The sequence below is a fragment of the Pseudorca crassidens genome, chromosome 8 (assembly GCF_039906515.1).
Source record: "Pseudorca crassidens isolate mPseCra1 chromosome 8, mPseCra1.hap1, whole genome shotgun sequence".
Classification (NCBI taxonomy): Eukaryota; Metazoa; Chordata; class Mammalia; order Artiodactyla; family Delphinidae; genus Pseudorca; species Pseudorca crassidens.
In genome coordinates, this window is record NC_090303.1 from 11,584,563 (window position 1) to 11,604,752 (window position 20,190).

Sequence of the window (20,190 nt, forward strand, 5' to 3'; positions counted from 1 at the left end):
CTCAGCAATGCATTACCTGGAGCACAGTAATAATTTAATAAATGTTTAATGAATAAAAAAATGAGTATTGCCAAATTTCTCAGCCGAATAGGGCAAGATGAACTTTAATGCCAGAGCCGGGGTCATATGGCCCGGGGTTTTGCATACTTGGAGGTGAACCAAAGCACCAGATCCCTGCGAGGGACAACACGAAACAGCGATTTAAATTTCCTCGGCAACCGCTGCTGGACTGAATTTATGTTGCAGGCTAACGGGGCGCAGAAAACAAAAAACGGAGATTTGAGGAGACAAACCTCCTCCCGGCTGGCGTACGAGCTTCCGAGAAGCCTGGCCGCTAAGTTAATTTCAGCGCGGGAACCGGCACTGGGGGGATCCGCACTCCTCCAGCTACACTCGCGTCCCGACTCTCTAGCCGCGCAAGGAGGCTACGCCGGAAGTCTCGACTGCTCCTCGAGGAGTGTGGCCACCCACCGGCTTTTACCCCACCCACTCCCCGCGCCCCACGTCCGGAAGGAGTCGTCACGCTTGCCGCGGCGTGGTACTTCTACGGAGGACAGGTTAGCGTCCCCGCGGGAGATAGAGTCGGGTCCCTCTCACCCCAGAAGCTTTTGTTCCCGTAGTCCTGAAGGCCGCGTTTGCACGCCGGGTGGGCTGCTGCAGGGGGAGCCCCTCAGGGGCCACCTTGCTGTCGTCGCCGGGTCGCCACCTCCCGCAACAGCGTGGTTGGCGCCTGGGGGGCCCGTGTTGGGCTTAGCGCCTCGGGATGCTACAAGGTTCCCCTCCCCCGCCCCCTTTTGTAGCTAACGGTGGCCTAGCCCTGTGGTCCTTGCTGAGCGTTCCCAGGAGCACATTTGTGAAGAGGTGGGGTCCTGTCGAAGAGGTGTAACTGGGCATTTTGTCGGTGGTCCCAAGTTACAACAGTCTGAGGAGGACCTTGCCCAGATGATTGTAGAAAGGAATTTTCTGGCTCGGTGGTCTTAATAGTTTTTGTCTCGTCACATTTGCGCTCCATGCAGGGGCTGACCATAGAAGTGATTTTCAGTGTAAGTGATTTTCAGGTGTTTGTGTAAGTGTGTGAGAGAGAGAGAGAGGGAGGGGGGAGAGAGCACGAGCGCTTGGTAGCTGTGTGTAATTTTAAAAATCGATAAATATATTTTGCTTCTCCTGGTCTCTTCCCCTAATTCCTCCTTACTCTCACCTGAGGGGTGTTTCTCTACTTCACCTTTGGATAGCAGTAGCAATTCTCTACCTAGGCTTTACACATTTAAAACATAGATCTGAGCGTGTTAATCCTCTGCTTAAAATCTTACCGGTCTTCCCATTGTTTCAGGACAATACAAATTCCCTAGGCTGGCTTCGAGACCCTTCAAGGTCTTGATTCTGCTGAGTTTTTCAGCCTCATCTCCTTTCATGGAAGCACACACACTGTTTGTCCCCTGTCATGCCAACCTGCAGTAGTTTCATCTCTTTGGCTATGACAAAGTTTTATAATGGTTTACCCACATTTGGTAATTTATTTTTTCCATTCAGTCAAGATTTATTGAATTCCTGATATTGCGGGCACTGTTTTAGGAGCTGGGGATATAATGTGGAAAAAAACCCCAACCCAATCTGTAGTCCTTTTGAAAAATAACAGCTTGACTAAGATATAGTTCACATACCATAGAATTATAAAATACACATAAATTTTTAGTGCATTCACAGAGTTGTGCAACCAACACCCCAATCAATTTAAAAACATTTTCATCACTTCCAAAAGAAGCCCTGTACCCATTAGCAGGCTCTCCTGATTTCCTCCTTACCCCACCCCACTCGTAGACCTAAGGAACTATTAATCTACTGAATATATATTCAGCTATTCTGGACAACTCATATAAATGAAATCATGAAGTATGTGACCTTTTTTGATTGTCTTTCACCTAACATTCATGTTCATCCATGTTGTAGCATGTATCAGCACTTCATTCCTTTTTATTGCTAGATAATATTTCATTGTATGGCTATACCACGATTTATTTATCCATTGGTCAGTTGATGGACATTTGGGTTGTTTTGGCTCTTACAAATAATGTTCCTGTGAACATTCATGTACAAGTTTTTGTGTGAATGTCATGATTTCATTTCTCTTGGGTATATACCTTAGAATTGCTGGGTTGTATGGTAATTCTATGTTTAACATTTTGTGGAAATGCCAGACTTTTTTTAAAGCAGCTGCACCATCTTATATTCCTGTAAGCGGTGTATGAAGGTTCTAATTTCTTCCTATCCTTGCCAACAATTGTCATTATCTGCTTTCTTTTTTTTTTTTTTTCTTAAATTCTAGCCATCCTAGTGGGTGTGAAGTGGTATCTCACTGTGGTTTTGATTTGTAGTTCCCTGATGCCTAATGACAGTTAAGCATCTTTTCATGTGCTATTGGCCATTTGTATATCTTCTTTGGAGAAATGTCTATGCATATTCTTTGCCCATTTAAAAATTTGGCTATTTGCTTTTTATCATTGAGTTGTAAGAGTTCTTTATATATTCTAGGTCCAAGTCCTTTATCAGATATATGACAGTTATGTGGATTATGCTGTAGTTCCTGTAAATGGAAAACACATGAGGTTAATTTTTACTCTTCCTAGAGACCATGTTATAGATCTGCGGAGTAATTTAGAGTGAATTACTATGTGTGAAATACTGGGCCCAGGAAAACTGATGGGAAGAAACTGTGAGCAGCATTTTAAGATTTGAAAAATGCAGCAAGTGGAAACAGTTTATATAATTTTCCCATTCCCTACTGAGTTTTGTCTTTTCTGTATTGATTTGTACGAGTTCTTTGTGTAGAGATATTAACCTATTGACTGTTAGATATGGGGCAGATATTTTCAGTCTATTTGCTTGTAAACTTTGTTTTTGTATCTTTTACTATGTTAAAGCTTTACGTTTTTGTATAGTCAAAGACTGTCAGTCTTTTCCTTTAAAAGGCTTCTGGGGTACTGATGTAGTTTGGGATATACTATACTTAAATGATGGGAGTTACAGAAACCGACACAGTAGTTCCCTGGTTAGTGTGACGTCTGAGTCCATGGTACTATATTTACCTTTACAGGCAGGCCTTATTTTATTGTGCTTCATTCTGTTGTGCTTCGCAGTTACTGTGCTTTTTACAAATGGAAGGTCCCTGGCAAACGTGCATCGAGCAAGTCTTGGTGCCATTTTTCCAACAGCGTTAGCTCACTTGGTGTTTCTGTGTCACATTGTGGTCATTCTCACAACATTTCAAACTTTTTCATTATTATTTGTTATGGTGATCTGTCATCAGTGATCCTTGATGTTACCATTGTAATTGTTTTGGGGTGCTGTGAACCATGCCCATATAAGACAATGAACTTAAATGAGAAATGTTATGTGTGTTGTGACTGCTCCACCAATTGACCGTTACCCCGTTTCTCCCTCTCCTTGGGCTTCCCTATTCCCTGAGACACAACAATATTGAAATTAGGCTAATAACCCTGCATTGGCCTTTAAGTGTTCAAGTGAAAACAAGTGTTGCACTTCTCTCACTTTAAGTCAAAAGCTAGAAATGACAAGCTGGTGAGGAAGGCGTGTCAAAAGCCTAGACAGGCTGAAAGCTAGGCTTCTTGCACAAAACAGTTAGCCAAGTTGTGAATGCAAAGGAGAAGTTCTTGAAGGAGATGAAAAGTGCTACTCCAGTGAACACACAAATGATAAGAAAGCGAAACAGCCTTATTGCTGATATGGAGAAAGTTTTAGTGGTCTGGATAGAAGATCTAGCCAACCACAGCACTCTCTTAAACCAAAGCCTAAATTCAGAGCAAGGCCCTAACTCTCCTCAATTCTGTGAAGGCTGAGAGAGGTGAGGAAGCTGCAGAAAAGTTTGAAGCCAGCAGAGGTTGGTTCATGAGGTTTAAGGAAAGAAGCCGTCTCCATAACAAAAGTGCAAGGTGAAGCAACAAGTGCTGATGTAGAAGCGGTAGCAAGTTATCCAGAAAATCTAGCTAAGGTAATTAATGAAGGTAGCTACACTGAACAGTGGATTTTCGACGTAGATGAAACAGCCTTATCTTGGAAGAAGATGCCATCCAGGACTTTTATAGTTAGAAATCAATGCTTGGCCTCAAAGGACAGGCTGACTCTGTTAGGGGCTAATGCAGCTGGTGACTTTCGGTTAAAGCCAGTGCTCATTTACCATTCCGAAAATCCTAGGGCCCTTAAGAATTATGCTAAATCTACTCTGCCTGTGCTCTTTAAATGGAACAACAAAGCCTGGATGACATCACATCTGTTTACAATATGCTTTACTGGCTGTTTTAAGCCCACTGTTGAGACCTACTGCTCAGAATAAAAGAGTCCTTTCAAAGTACTGCGGCTCATTGACAATGCACCTGGCCACCCAAGAGCTCTGATGGAGATGTACAATGAGGTTAATGTGGTTTTCATGCCTGTTAACTATCCTGCAGCATATGGATCAAGGGGTAATTTCGACTCTCTCAAGTCTTACTATTTAAGAAATACATTTTGTAAGGGTAGAGCTGCCAGAGATAGTGATTCCTCTGATGGACCTGGGTGAAGTCAATTGAAAACCTTCTGGAAAGGATTCACCATTTTACTTGCCATTAAGAACATTGATGATTTATAGGAGGAGGTAAAAATATTAACAGGAATTTGGAAGAAGTTGATTCCAAACCTCATGGATAACTTTGAGGGGTTCAAGACTTCAGTGGAGGATATAACTACAGATGTGGTGGAAAGAGCAAGAGAGCTAGAATTAGAAGTGGAGCCTAAAGATGTGAGTGAACTGCTGTGATCTCAGAATAAAACTTTAGTGGATGAGGAGTTGCTTCTTATGGATGAGCAAAGAAAGTGGTTTCTTGAGATGGAATCCACTCCTGGTGAAGATGCTGTGAAGATTGTTGAAATGATAACAAAAGATTTAGAATATTACATAGACTTAGTTGATAAATCAGTGGCAGGGTTTGAGAGGATTGACTCCAATTTCGAAAGAAGTTCTCCTGTGGGTAAAATGCTGTCGAACAGCATTGCCTGCTGTAGAGATCATTTGGGAACGGAAGAGTGAATCGATGCGGCGGACTTCATTGTTGTCTTGTTTTAAGAAATGGCCACGGCCACCCCAGCCTTCAGCACCCACCACCCTGATCAGTCAGCAGCCACCAACACCAAGGCAAGACCCTCCACCAGCACGAAGATTACAACCGTCTGAAAGCTCACATGGTGGTTAGCATTTTCTAGCAATAAAGTATTTTAAAGTTATGTACATTGGCTTTTTTAAAGGTACGATGCTATTGCACACTTAATAGACTGCAGTATAGTATAAACATAACTTTTTTTTTTTTTTTTTTGCGGTACACGGGCCTCTCACTGTTGTGGCCTCTCCCTTCGCGGAGCACAGGCTCCGGACGCGCAGGCTCAGCGGCCATGGCTCACGGGCCTAGCTGCTCCGCGGCATGTGGGATCTTCCCGGACTGGGGCACGAACCCGTGTCCCCTGCATCGGCAGGCGGACTCTCAACCACTGCGCCACCAGGGAAGCCGTAAGCATAACTTTTATAGGCACTGGGAAACCAAACAATTTGTGTGACTCATACTTTATTGCAGTATTCGCTTTGTTGTTGTGTTCTGGAGCTGAACCCACAATATCTCCAAGGTGTGCCTATAGAGCATTCATTGTTTCGGACACTTGTGCCTCCCTCTCTCTCTGCCTTGAAAAATATGCTAAAATCTGCTTCAGCTTTATTGGTTCATTTAATTTTCTATTTCAAATGGACTCCTGGAAGTTATTTCCTTATTCTCCTCGTCATGTTTAGTCTACTGCATTAGATTTGTGAGAGCTGTATTGTACAGTTGGTCATCAAATAGTAGGTACTTACTACATGCCAGCAGAAGTTTATTTGAAGATTTTATGTGTGCAGAGCTTGAATGTAACTGCTGGTTCTGTATTGATTGGGGCATGCTGGGAACAGTAGTTTTATAAAATCCTGTTAACATTATTTTAGTGTTTGTTTTTCTCATTTCATTGGTTTAAAGGTAGTAGTAATTCAGGTATTTTTAGGGTCTCTGAACATTTTGAGTAACTGAGGAGAGCTATATGCTGTAGCTCCTTAGAAAATTTGCATTTCTATTTTACATGCAATATCTAGGGCTTCATTGTTTCCCTATGGCCTGATTTGTTAGGAGGACTCTGTGTTTCTTGCTCTAGTGTTTGTTTTTTTTTAAATTGTGGTAAAATGTACAGAACATGAAACTTAGCATTCTAACCATTTTAAGTGTACAATTCATTGACGTTAAGTACATTCACGTTGTTGTGCAACTATCACCACCATCCTCTCCAGAACTTTCATTTTCCTAAACCGAAACCCTGTATACCTGTTAAATAATAACTCCCCATTCCCCCCTCTCTCCAGCCCCTTGTAACCACCATTCTACCTTTTGCCTCTGGAATCATAAAATATTTGTCCTTTTGTGTCTGATTTATTTCATTTTGTATAATGTCTTTAAGGTTCATCCATATTGTAGCATATTGCAGAATTTTCTTCCTTTTTAAGGGTAAATAATATTCCATTGTATGCATATATCATATTTTGTTTATCCATTCATTAGTTCATAGACATTTGGGTTGTTTACATCTTTTGGCGATTATGACTAGTGCTTCTATGGACATTGGTACAGTTATCTCTTTGAGCTCTTTTGAGTGTGTACTGTAAGTGGAATTGCTGGGTCATAGGGTAATTCTCTGTTTAATATTTTGAGGAACATTCATATGCTTCAGTGTTTTTTGTCATTCACATAAAATATGAGATTTAAATAAAATGTGTAATTTAGGCAAGTATTAATTACCACATTTACCTTTCTAAAACTATAAATTCAAAGAGCCATCTCCCAGTTGAAGGGATGTAGGGGTTTTTGTCTTAGGACTTGGAGATCTTGGAGTTTTAAAATTATGTACTAGAATTCAGATTAAATAACAGGTTTATCTGGATAGGTTCCCAAATCCTGAACTTCTTTATGATCTAAGCTCCTGTTTTTTTTTTGTTTTGTTAACTCTGTGTATTCAGTCTTTTTGGGCAAATTACTCATCATGGCAGATGGTAAGATGGAGGTGAGTTCACATACTTGTTGCAAAGTTCTGGATTGTTCTGTTACCCTTCTGCTGCTTTAGTTGGATACTCTGGCAGTTACTCAGGTATGATGTGAATACTGCTGTTTCTGACAAGCAAGTTCACCTCCGCCGGTGCAAAGGTATCCATGTCATTAACTAGTGAAGGATGGGAAATGGCCACTATTATTCTGTTATCACTGTACAAGCATTTTTTCAACGATTCCCCTGATGTTGGAAGTGTAAGTTGTTTTGGGTACGGGGATCCCTCTCAGTAACTGGCCTCCCTGAGATAAATGGGGAAGTGTAGATAGACAGCAGTATAACTCAACCAGATCTTAGAAAACTAAGATCTCATGCCTGCCAGACCCTCCCTCTTCCCATTCCCCTCATTTGCAACATCTTTCATAAACTCCTGTTTAGTATTTCCTCATCACTGTTACAGCCCACACCCCATGGTAAACAGCAAGCGTATTATCAGGAGAGATGGAAGGAACAAATATGTTAATGTGACTTTTGCTGTCAGTTTGGGTCCATTTGTCATCTGGGCTCTCACCTGATCATCCATCTTGTGGGCTCTTGGCACCTCATGGCATTTGGCATCTACAGATGCACTAGAAAGGTCCCCAAATGCATTTGGATGCTCCAGACTCTTGGAACTTGAATATAACTTAGATTTGTATGTGGTTTCCCTAGCATCCAGCAAATACCAAGCTACATAGATGCTGAGTACCCACCTTGGCCTGTTTATGCCTCAGCTCTTTGAGTAAGACAAAGCACAATCCCATAAAAATGCCTTTTTAAGACTTTTTTTTGGGTTACCAGACAAAGGTGAATATTAATTCCTAGTTTTTGGTAACAGATTGTTACCTTTCATTAGACTTTTCGATACTAGGGACAAAGTGATTTACTTCTAGTGTACGTCAGTAGCCTTTAGAAACACTTCCAGGTCCATATTTAAATATTTCAACATGCTTATGTTAGATTAGGATCTTTCAAATTTTATTTGGGCCACAGGCCTTTGGGCTATAAATGGCAAAACTGTTGAATTTTATGTGAATACTTTTGCATTTTAACTTTATGATTTTTTCTCCTTTCTATAAACATACGGCACTATTTTTATTCTCTTAGTCTGCATCTGTCTTTTAAAAATTATCATATAGTAAAATTGACTGTTTTACCTTTTGGTTTAGTTCTGTGAATTTTTATTTTTTTAATAAATTTATTTTACTTTAGTTTTGCCTGTGTTGGGTCTTCGCGGCTGCACGCAGGCTTTTAGTTGCGGCGAGCGGGGGCTACTCTTCGTTGTGGTGCACAGGCTTCTCATTGCGGTGACTTCTCTTGTTGCAGAGCACGGGCTCTAGGCGTGTGGGCTTCAGTAGTTGTGGCACGTGGGCTCAGTAGTTGTGGCACGTGGGCTCAGTAGTTGTGGCTCGTGGGCTGTAGAGCACAGGCTTAGTAGTTGTGGCTCACGGGCTTAGTTGCTTGGCTGCATGTGGGATCTTCCTGGATCAGGGCTTGAACCTGTGTCCCCTGCATTGGCAGGTGGATTCTTAACCACTGTGCCACCAGGAAGCCCCTTAGTTCTGTAAATTTTAATACATGTATAGATTTGTGTAACGGCAACTATAACCAAGGTATACCTCACCTCAAAAACTACCGTGTGCTATCTCTTCACCATCACCTTTCCCTCACCCAGGTAAGCAAAACCAAAAAAGTAAATGTCATTTTGTGCTTTTTATTTAGGGAAACAGTAAGGTTGTGTCCCTTTTTTTTTCTCTTTACCAGTGATTTTTATCCAAATGTGATGGGACTAAAAAGGATAAAATAAACGTAATTCCTTTTCATTTTCTTTCAGAGACTTGCAGACTTTCTCACAAACTTGATTAGGAATAAAAACATTTTCCTCGTGATTCCTTCCAGAAGGTGGCAGTGTTGTGCTATAATAGGACGTAAAGATCGTCTGCAAGAAAATATCAATAATTAAGTTTTTACTTCAGGAAAATAGGACAGTTAATTAAGAATTAACATTTAACTCTAGAATCTGTTTTCTTTGGATCAGTTCCAAAGTCTGTCTTATTTCTAGCAAAGCAGTCTGTGGATAAAATCATCCTTTAATTCTTTCATATTTGTTTTCAAATAGTTTTAAATGTTTGCAGAGGTAGGAGTTAACTTTAAGGTTAACCTTTGTGGCAAGAATAACTCCCGTGTTATGGATGAATCTGTGAGTCACAGAATCAGTCGTATCAGTGAGACCTCAGGTGTTTTATATTTCAACCTTCTTTGTCACAGGTAGGAACCCCATCTGTAACATCCCTCACAGCTGGTGGCATTAATTAATCAGCAGATGGAGCAGATGCAGAAGAAACAGATTTTGATTGCCAGCATCCTGAGTTTGAAGCTTTAATGGAGATACTCAGTGAGAAATGATGAAGTGGAGCTTGTGAGACATTCACACTTAGGTGACTCACAGGTTTTCAAACCTAATCCACTCGAAAAGGGATTCCCTTTCTCCTTACACTTCCATCAGTTTACATCTGACAGTATATACTTCCCTGGGCACTGGGTCCACCATTTATCCAGATGCTCATGCAGGGTACTTGGGATCATCTTTAAGACCTCTCAGCATTCTCTTATTTCTACCTCTCAGGTAGAATTTCTCAAACCTGGTTACTTCATCTCTACCTCTGTCATCCTAGTCCACACAACCTTTCTCTCTCACCTGGATATTGCTTTCTAATTGGTATGCCCAAATGTGTTAATACTTTATTTTTCACCCAAAAGATATTCTAAAAAATATAAAATCTGATCACGTCAAACTCCTGCTTGAAACTCTTCTATGGTTTGCCTTTATACTTAGAATAAACCGAAATATTTAACTTGATCCACAACAATGCTCCCTTCCAGCCCCACCCTCTGATCTGGCCTCTCTGCTTACTGCTACAGCCTCACATCATGCCAGTTCCCTTGTTCACTGTGCTCCGTCCTCTCTTTATTCCTTGATTGGAGGAGGGGAGGAGAATAGAACAGGGAGACCTGTTTTTAAGCCAACATGCATTTTAGGTAAAGAAATGATGGCTTAGTAATTAAAGTTTGTGGCTCATGGGGACATTTTCATAGCAATCAAGAACTCATCGCTTTGTCACTTTTCAACACCTCAACATAAATCTAGGGATAAATGCACATCTCAGTTCAGATTCTGTGTGGAAAAAAAAATTTATATTCTGACTAAGAAAAGGAAATTTAGGACCAGGCAGCCATTACCTGTTATATTCCAAGTGTGGCTAATCCTTTGTATTTGAGAGCTTTCACTCAGTGTGTCTAAAATGACTCTATTTTTGTAATTTCATCCTTCTAGCGTTTAATTATGCATTCTTTGTTTTTCACGTGTGTGAGTCTTGCCTCAGCAACCAGTTGGACCACACCACCATCTGGGGCTTAGATGCTATTGGTGGCATCCCGAATAAGTGATAGTTGTGCAGCCTGTTCTTGAGTTTCTTGCTTCCCAGGGCAGTTCATTCCTTTTTGGGATAGTTTTGTCTGTTAAGAAGTCCTTCTCTATCTTGTACCAGATCTCTGGTTTGCAGTTTTCCCACACTGGTTCTAGCTTTCCTTGGAGGCATAGAGAACAAGCCTAACTTCTCTTCCGCCATTAGCTCTTTAGCTGTTGAAGTAGCTGTTGTAGCTCCCAGCATATTCCCCTTGATAAACCTTCTCAGCTTCTTCAAGTATTTCTCAGTGTTTTCACTCTTCTGGGCACTTTCTACTGACTGTCTTCTAGTTTAGTGTTTGAAAGTGTGTTTTGAGACTACCTGCAACACAGTCACTTAAGATACTTGTTAAAAATGAAGATTCCTGTTGGATTCAGATGGTAGATTGACTTCTGATCTTGCTCCCTATTGAAACCCCACTAAAACTAGTGAAGATCCAAAGGACAGAACGTTAGGAAAGGAGATAAGAACAATACAATTTGAAAAACTGAAAAGCCCAAGCAAGAGTGAATGGAAATTTATTTTGACCCCCAAGAATCATGACCCGTAAATTGGCAGAAGGAAAAACTGAAACTAATTATATTTACCCTGTAAATCCTCAAGAAGCTCAAGAACTGGGCAGTGCCAGGTATTCCTGGAAATTGGGATACGAGGGAGATAAAATTAGGAGGACTGGGTGAATATTGCTGATTAGTAACTCCCAGTGGATGCTGTTCACCTTGGGACAGATGCTGAGGCTCAAAGCGATGATCTCTGGATAGAGTAGCATTTCCTTACGGGAAGGCATTCCTAGAATTCCTCAGGAAATTTTATGTTTATTCGAATCTCAAATCCTGAGGAAAGTCATTTAAAAAGTCAGGAAAATAAAAAAGGATTTAAAAATTTCCCAAGAATTAAAGCTTAACATATTATTGGATACCATTGGTTCTGAGAGTTCCACTGGCATCAAGTGGAAAGCAAGAAAGGGGCATGCTGACACTGAGTAAGAAAGTAAAGGTCTAGGAACTGAGACAGAAACATCTGGGAGAAAAGCATCGTGGTTTAATCAGTTGGTCTTACTCATAGTTGTTGCCATCTTATAAATATGTTTTCATGCTCTACCTGCTGCTAACAGGTATTCTTACAAGTAAGATAAGTTTACATGCATTATAAATCCTATGAGTGGTGTCCCAAGAAATAACAAATTTGGGAGCGAAATAAATCTGTAAACTGGCAGTTACAATATAATGTTCTGCGTAGTACTGTTAACCTTGCTATGAGATCTCAATGTTGTATATATAAATATTACCCAATAATGTTTGTTGGTGTTTTCAAGTTCAGCATATTCACTGATAGACTGTGGGTTTTTTTTTTTTTTTTTTTTGGAAATAACAGAGGAATTGAAAAGAAGGTTTGAAAGTTTTTGTGGAATACTCCAATATGAAATGAGAACTTAATCTAAAAGCTGAAATAGTAAAAGCAGTATTTCAAAGCAAAACCAAAACCAGAGTAAGCAGACAAAATAGTTTGTTGTAAAAAAAAAAAAAAAGTTTATATGAAGCAACGTGTACCCTAACACTCAACTTGAGGGATGCTTTTTGATGCACTCTGAATTTGACCAATGTCAACACAAATGAATGAAATTTTTCTGCATCTGGAAAATTTGTTATGAAAGACTATTGAACAGCACATGATTAAAAAATTTCATTTTTAGAATGATAACTTCTAAATATTTATAGTACTTCAACTTTTACAAGGATTTTTATTTGGGATTTATTTTGTATTAATGTTTCTTTTATAAGGTCTTTTTTTCCCCTCAGATTTCTTGAGGTATAATCGATGTATAACATGCAAGTTTAATATGTACAACGTGATGCCATTTGTAGCAACATGGATGGACCTGGAGATTATCATATTAAGTGAAGTAAGTCAGAGAAAGCCAAATACCATATGATATCACTTATATGTGGAATCTAAAAAAAAAAAGTGATACAAATGAACTTATCTATAAAACGGACTCTCAGAGTTAGAGAATGGTTACTGGGGAGAAGGGTGGCGGGGGAGGTATAGAATAGATTGGGAGTTTGGGATTGACAGGTACACACTGCTTTATTTAAAATAGATAACCAATAAGGACTTACTGTATAGCACAGGGAACTCTGCTTAATATTCTGTAATAACCTAAATGGGAAAAGAATTTGAAAAAGGATAGTTACATGTATATGTATAACTGAATCACTTTGCTGTACTCCTGAAACTAGCACAACATTGTTAACTATACTCCAAAATAAAAAAAAGATGTACAACGTGATGATTTGGAACACGTGTATTTTGAAATGATTGCTACAGTAGGGTTAGTTAATACCTCTGTCACCTCACATAATTACCATTTGTGTGGGTGTGTGGTGAGAACATTTAAGATCTACTCTTTTAGCAACTTTAAAGTATGTAACACAGTATTGACTGTAGTCACTATGCTGTACGTTAGATCCCCAGAATTTATTCATCTTATAATTGGAAATTTGTACCTCTTGGCCAGTATCTTCTCATTTCCCCAATCCCCAGCCCCTGGCAAACACCATTCTCTGTTTCTATGAGTTTGGCTTTATAGGTTCCACATATACGTGATATCATACAGTAAATGTTTTTCTCTAACTCATTTCAACAAATAGTGCTCTCAAGGTCCGTTGATGTCCCAAATAGAATTTCCTTCATTTTTTTTTAATGACTGAATAATATTCTAGTGTATGTGTATATATCCGGGTTTTTTTTGGCGGTACGCGGGCCTCTCACTGTTGTGACCTCTCCGTTGCGGAGCCCTGGCTCTGGACGCGCAGGCTCAGCGGCCATGGCTCACGGGCCCAGCCGCTCCGTGGCATGTGGGATCTTCCCAGACCGGGGCACGAACCCGTGTCCCCTGCATCGGCAGGCGGACTCTAAACCACTGCGCCACCAGGGAAGCCCTATATATCTGTTTTTTATCCATTCATCTATTTCGGTTATTTCCATGTCCCCAGTATTGTGAATAATGCTGTAATGAACATGGGGAGTATGGGTATCTCTTGACACAGTGATTTCATTTCCTTTGGAAGTATACCCAGAAGTGGGATTGCTGAATCATATGGCAGTTTTATTTTTAATATTTTGAGGAATCTCAACACTGTTTTCCATAGTGCTCTGCCGATTTACATTACTACCCAAAATACACAAGGGTTCCCTTTTCCACATTCTTATCAACACTTACCTCTTGATTTTGAATTTTGTTTATTTTATCAAAAACCAGCTCTTAGTTTTGTTGATTTTTCTGTTATTTTTCTGGTCTCAATTTTACTTATTACTGCTCTCATCATTGTTATTGCTTCCCTTCTGCTAACTTTGGGCTTAGTTTGATCTTCTCTTTCTAGTTTCCTGAGGTGTAAGTTTAGGTGATTTATTTGAGATTTTTCTTTTTCTTAATATAGGCATTTAGAGCTATAAACTTCCCTCTTAAAACTGCATTTGTTGCATCCCATGCATTTTGGTATGTTGTGTTTTCTTTTTCATTTGTTTCAAGATTTTTAAAATTTTCTTTTTGATTCCTCCTTTAATCCATTGGTTGTTCAGGGATGTGTTGTTTAATTTTCACACATTTTTGAATTTTCCAGTTTTCCTCCTATTAATGATTTCTAGTTCCATACCATCTAGGTCAGAAAAAGGTACTTGGTGTGATTTCAGGTTTTTAAATTTGCTGAATAAGATTTGTTTTGTTGACTGCATGTATGATCTGAGTTGGAGTATGTTTTGTGTATGCTTGGGAATGTGTATTCTGCTGCTTTGGGGGTGGGATGTTCTATATACTGGTTTTCTGTCTTGGTGATCTATCCATTTAAGTGGGGCACCAAAGTCCCCTACTATTATTGCACTGTTGTCTTTCTCCCTTTGTATGTGCTTAAGATATGTAGTTGCTCCATTGTTAGATGTGCATACACACACAAACACACATATCGTTGCTCTGTCCTCTTGGTAAATTGACCCCTTTGTCATTATATAGTAATAATCTTTGTCTCTTTTTTCAACTTTTGGGATAAAGTCTGTCTTCTCTGAAATAAATACAGCTACTTGTGCTCTCTTTTGGTTTCCATTTGTGTGGAATATCCCTTCTGTCCCTTCATTTTGAGACTATGTGTGTACCTAAAGCTGAAGTTTGTCTCTTATATGCGTCACACAGTTGGGTCTTGTTTTTTATTTGTGCAGCCACTCTGCACCTTTTGATTGGAAAATTTAATCCATTTACATTAAGTAATTATTGATAGGTAGGGACTTATTAATGCTGTCTTACTGTTTTCTGGCTGTTTTCTAGTTTCCTTGTTCCTATCTTCTCCTGCTGTCTTCCTTTGTAAATTGATGATTTTCCATAGCTTGATTCCCTTCTCTTTATCTTTTCTTTACCTACTGCAGGGTTTTCTTCCTTTGTTAATATTAGGCTTATATACAACATCTGTAGATATAACAGTTTATTTTACACTGTTAACAGTTTAACTTTGAATACATACAAAAATGACCAGTTTATCTCTCCATCATTTATGTTTTTGATGTCAGAATTTATAACTAGTTTACAAGTAACTGATGGTAGCTATAGTTATTTTTCATACTTTTGCCCTTTATATATGGAGTTAAGTGGTTAAAACACCAACATATTACAGTATTAAAATATTCTGGGGCTTCCCTGGTGGCGCAGTGGTTGAGAGTCCGCCTGCCGATGCAGGGGACACGGGTTCGTGCCCCGGTCCGGGAAGATCCCACATGCCGCGGAGCGGCTGGGCCCGTGAGCCATGGCCGCTGAGCCTGCGCGTCCGGAGCCTGTGCGTCCGGAGCCTGTGCGTCCGGAGCCTGTGCTCTGCAACGGGAGAGGCCACAACAGTGAGAGGCCCGCGTATAGAGAAAAAAAAAAAAAAATTCTGAATTTGGTTATATACTTACTTTACCAGTCTGTTGTATATTTTCATGTTACTAATTAGCATCCTTTAATTTCAGCTTGTAGAACTCCTTTCAGCAGTTTTTGTAAGGCAGGTATGGTGGTGATGAACTACAGCTTTTGTTTGCCTGGGAGCATCTTAATCTTTCTTTCATTTCTGAAGGACAACTTTGCCAGGTAATTTTGTTTGTTTTTAATTTTTGGCTGTGTTGGGTCTTCGTTGCTTTGTGCAGGCTTTCTCTAGTTGCGGCGAGCGGGGGCTACTCTTCGTTGCGGTGCATGGGCTTCTCATTGCAGTGGCTTCCCTTGTTGTGGAGCATAGGCTCTAGGTGCACGGGCTTCAGTAGTTGTGGCTCGCGGGCTCTAGAGCACAGGCTCAGTAGTTGTGGCACACTGGCTTAGTTGCTCCGCGGCATGTGAGATCTTCCTGGACCAGGGATCGAACCCGTGTCCCCTGCATTGGCAGGTGGATTCTTAACCGCTGCGCCACCAGGGAAGTCCCTGCCAGGTAATATTCTTGATGGGAATTTTTTTTTTCTTCCAGTACTTGTACTTGGGGTATATCTTACTCCCTATCCTGGCCTGTAGGTTTCTGTTGAGAAATCCACTGATTTTTTTATGGGAATTCCCTCATAAGTGAGGATTTTTTTTCCTCTTACTGCTTTTAAAATTCTTTGTCTTTGAATTTTAGACAGTTTTGAAATGTGTTTTGGAGAAAGACATTTAGGATTGAATCTTTTTGGGGAACTGTGAGTTTCATGAACTTGGACGTCCAAATCTCTCCTCAGATTTGTGAAATTCTCAGGCATTATTTCTTTAAATAAGCTTTCTGCCCTTTCTCCCTCTTTTCCCCTTCTGGGACTGCAGTAGTACATAGATTATTTCTCCTAATGGTGTCCCATAGTTCATATAGGCTTTCCTTATTCTTTTACATTCTTTTTCTGTGTTCTTCTCTGAATGGATAATTTAAACAGTCCTGCCTTCTACTTCACAGATTCATTCTGCTTGATTCATTTTTTTGATGTTCTCTGTTGTATTTTTCATTTCATTCATTGTATTCTTCAGCTCCAGAATTTGTTTGGTTCTTTTTAATTTCTGTCATTCTATTAAACTTGTCTTCTTTTAAAAAAAGGTTTGTTTCCTGATTTTATTGAATTGTGTTTCTGTGTTTTCTTGTAGCTCCCTGAACTTCCTTAAAACAACTACTTTGAATTCTTATTGTGTAAATTGCTGTTCTCCATTTCTTTGGGTTTGGCTACTAGAAAATATTGTTTTTTTTGTATTGTTACGTTTTCTTGAGTTTTCATATTCCTTGAAATCTTGCATTGTGTCTTCACATTTGAAGAAGCAGTCACCTCCTCCAGTCTTTACTGAGTGGCTTTTAGAAAGAAATACCTTCTGTCACCCATTAGGGATTCTGAGGCTTTCTCATACCTCTTCTATGCGTACACTTGCTCCACATTCCTTGTACTCTCTTGTGGCAGAATTCTTAAGCTTGTATGCCTTCTCTTTGTCCTACAAAGCTCAGTGGGTGCTGACAGCCTCCCTTTTGCTTTCCCTAGGCCAGAGCTCAATGTTCAAGTTCGTGGTTTCTCCTAAATTGGCTTTCTAGGCATGCTCACTAGCCATCTGCAAAGGCTTGCTCTTGCTGCCATGGGGAGCATTCAGGGAGCTGTCTGTGGGTGGGAGGGTTTATGGGTGAGGCATGTGGGGTGCTGGGGGTGCCCAGGAGCCAGTTGTGGGGATGCACTGGAGAGGCATTCCCAGTAGCTCATGGGCAGACCTATAATAGAGTCCACAAAGTGGTTAGTATGATCTCTGTCACTTTGAGGTGTTCACTACTGACCCCTGGCAGTTCTTCTCTTAGCCGCTCACTGCCCTGAGCTCACAACTCAGTATTCTGGAAGGGGCCAGAGAAATGGGCCTCATTGGCAGCGTCCCACACAGCTGGTGAAGCCAAGCACTCACATGTTCTCATGTTCCCCTGCAGGAGAAATCACTGGGCAAGAAGGGCTCTCTTGGCACTGAGCCCTGCCTCCTTGTGGGAGAGATGGTATGTTAAGTCAAACATTTCCTCTTACCCTCCTCACAGGGTAGTTTGGTCTTTTTTGTTTCAACGGTGTGCTGGAACATCTCTCCTGGACTCCTGGATTTCTACAAATCCAGGTATATCTTTGTGTGTGGGTGGTTATCATAATTGGTGTTCTTTGGGGAGATGACAGTAGAAAACTCCTGTTCTGCCGTTGTGACGATATCACTCTCTCCTAAAGTCTTTTATCATCCCGTGACTAATTCAGATAGAGATCATTTTTACATGTTTTTCTGATACATAATCTTACCACAGTATATTGGTTCATAATAAGTGTGCATGGATTTATTACTGGATTTTTTTAGAAACAGAAAACCTTTGAAACTTTTATTACAACCTTATTGCAGAAAAATGATTCATTATGTATTTTTATGGTCACTCATTATTATTTAAAAAACGTTATTTATTATAACCTTATTGCAGAAAAATGATTCATTATGTATTTTTATGGTCACTCATTATTATTTAAAAATAAGTGAAGTCTTATGAAAAATAGAGAATAACTTGTGATTTGGGAAAGTTCAGTTTCTTGTTTCCAAATCCCAAAGAATTTGGAAATAATATTGGGAAATAAAAGTCATAACTGTGATGGAAATAGAAGAATGAATGATTTATGCATACTGAATCTGGGGGCATTGCCTCAGCCCCACTCCCACCCTCATCTCCATTTCTCTTCTAGGTTCATAGAATGCTGATAGCCAATAGGCGATTGAAATGTTCTCAGGGGTTTCTAAGTAGCCCTGGAGAAAACACCTGACATGAATTTCTTTGAAGATCTAAATTACCAAGCCCCACCCACAAGTTCAATTACAAGCTTTTTAGTCCCCTGCTCTTAATCATAAGCAAACACCCAAGTATTACCAGTTATTTGAGGAAAGCCTCTTATATTGAAGATGGAAGATGGGAACTGAAACAAATAAACAGGGAAAAGCACTTGGAAGAAACTTTGCAAGGAGGAAAGAAAACTCTCCCCATTATTAATATATTACGAGAGATAAGAGATGAGGTGGAAGTAAAAAAAGGATTCTGTAAAAGGCGTAATCAGACAACAAAGAAAAGAATTTATTATAGTAGAAATGAAATTTTAGGAGCACTGTAAGATAATGTTCAGGAAATCTCCCAAAAAGTAGAGTGAAAAGACACGTGGAAAATAAAAGAGAGAACACTTAGCAAACTATTCCTGAATTTCAGTACCCATACCAAGAAGATCCAGATAAAAGAGGAGAAATGAAAAGGAGAAAATAATAAGTAATTCAAGAAAGTTATCCAAAATTGAAGGTTAGAGTTTTCAGATTGAGTGTACTTACTGAGTGTCCGACCGAATAAGTGAAAATATACCCATGCTAAGATACATCATTAGGAAACTTTGAAACACTGGAAGGCAAAGAGATGATTCGAGAATGCAAAAAACACGTTATGTATAAAGGATTAGTATGCAAAAAACAGGTTATGTATAAAGGATAAGGAATCAGAATGGCTTTGGATTTTTATGCAGCAATCTAGAAATGAGAAAACAGTGGAGCAATGCCTTCAGAATTATGAAGGAAAATGATTTTGAACTTAGAAGTATGTACTCAGCCAAATTATGGCCAACTGGAATAAAGATATTTTCAGACATGCAAGGTCTGGAAATATTTACTTCTCTTGTCCCCTTTATTAAAAACTACTGGAGGGAATTCCCTGGCGGTCCAGTGATTAGGACTCTGCTTTCACTGCCGAGGGTGTGGGTTCGGTCCCTGCTTGGAGAACTAAGGTCCTGCAAGGCGTGTGGTACGGCCAAAAAAAAAAAAACTATTGGAGGATGAGAAATGAGAAACACCAATTGAGAGTAAATTAAGAAAAAGGAAGACAGTGGGGTATAGGAAACAGGAGATCCAAGAAGGAGGGAGATGAGGGGAATCCCCAGAGCTACTTTTAGGAGATTCCAAGGTGCTGGCTGTGTACTGTATATAGAGGGCGACCACTCCAGTTGGAGGGCTGTGAATCAGGACCTAGAAATGCAGAATTACCAAGGTGCTTGCTGTCACGGTTGTCTTTTTAACCTGAGGACAGAATACTCTGGTGAGCTTGATCCAGAATTTATCTGTTCTTAGCTTGTCTTGACTATGTACTATGGAAGTTCCAGCTTTCCCCTCATGCCCTGCTGTGTGACTCAGCTGAGGATACTTGTTTCACCTCTCAGATATATTCTGCTTTGACCTACTGCTAAGTTCTGGTGGGTGGCCATAGTGAGCTTAGAAACAAAAGATGAACAGAGCCTGCTCTCTCATCTGTATTTCTGTTGTAGGTTCAATGATAGTAGCCTGCGTTACCCAGCTAGAAGGCTTGACTGTGGTTGACCTGTGTTTTCCAGGATTCATGTCTTTGCCTCATAACTTGGCCTCATAACTCATAACTTTTCCAGAGACGAATTCTCTTAGCTTTCTGGAAAGCTGAAACTGGACAGTGACACAGAGACTGTTCAGTTTATCTTTCCCTATCCTTCCTTACTGTCCTTCATCTATAAGGGTACCATGCCCTTGTGTATCTAGGTTTGTGATTTCTCTTAAGTTTTTAAAAAC

The 20,190-nt window shown here is 40.0% G+C and overlaps 1 protein-coding gene across 13 annotated transcripts in view; it reads left to right on the forward strand.

The window, feature by feature from the left end:
* Positions 1-222: 222 nt before the first annotated feature.
* The window catches only part of COA1 (cytochrome c oxidase assembly factor 1), a 98,320-nt gene continuing 78,352 nt past the window's right edge, over positions 223-20,190 (forward strand). For 4 of the 13 annotated variants that reach the window (XR_010945373.1, XR_010945372.1, XM_067745830.1 and 1 more), the window contains exon 1: positions 223-557. Coding sequence is in view for 5 of the 13 variants with exons in the window: in XM_067745830.1 (XP_067601931.1) it covers positions 238-557 (320 nt within the window). In the remaining 8 variants the exon portion in view is untranslated. Of the gene's footprint in view, positions 558-15,599; positions 15,718-19,603; positions 19,691-20,190 lie in introns of those variants that run through there. The other 9 variants (XM_067745832.1, XM_067745835.1, XM_067745843.1 and 6 more) reach the window with 8 other exon arrangements.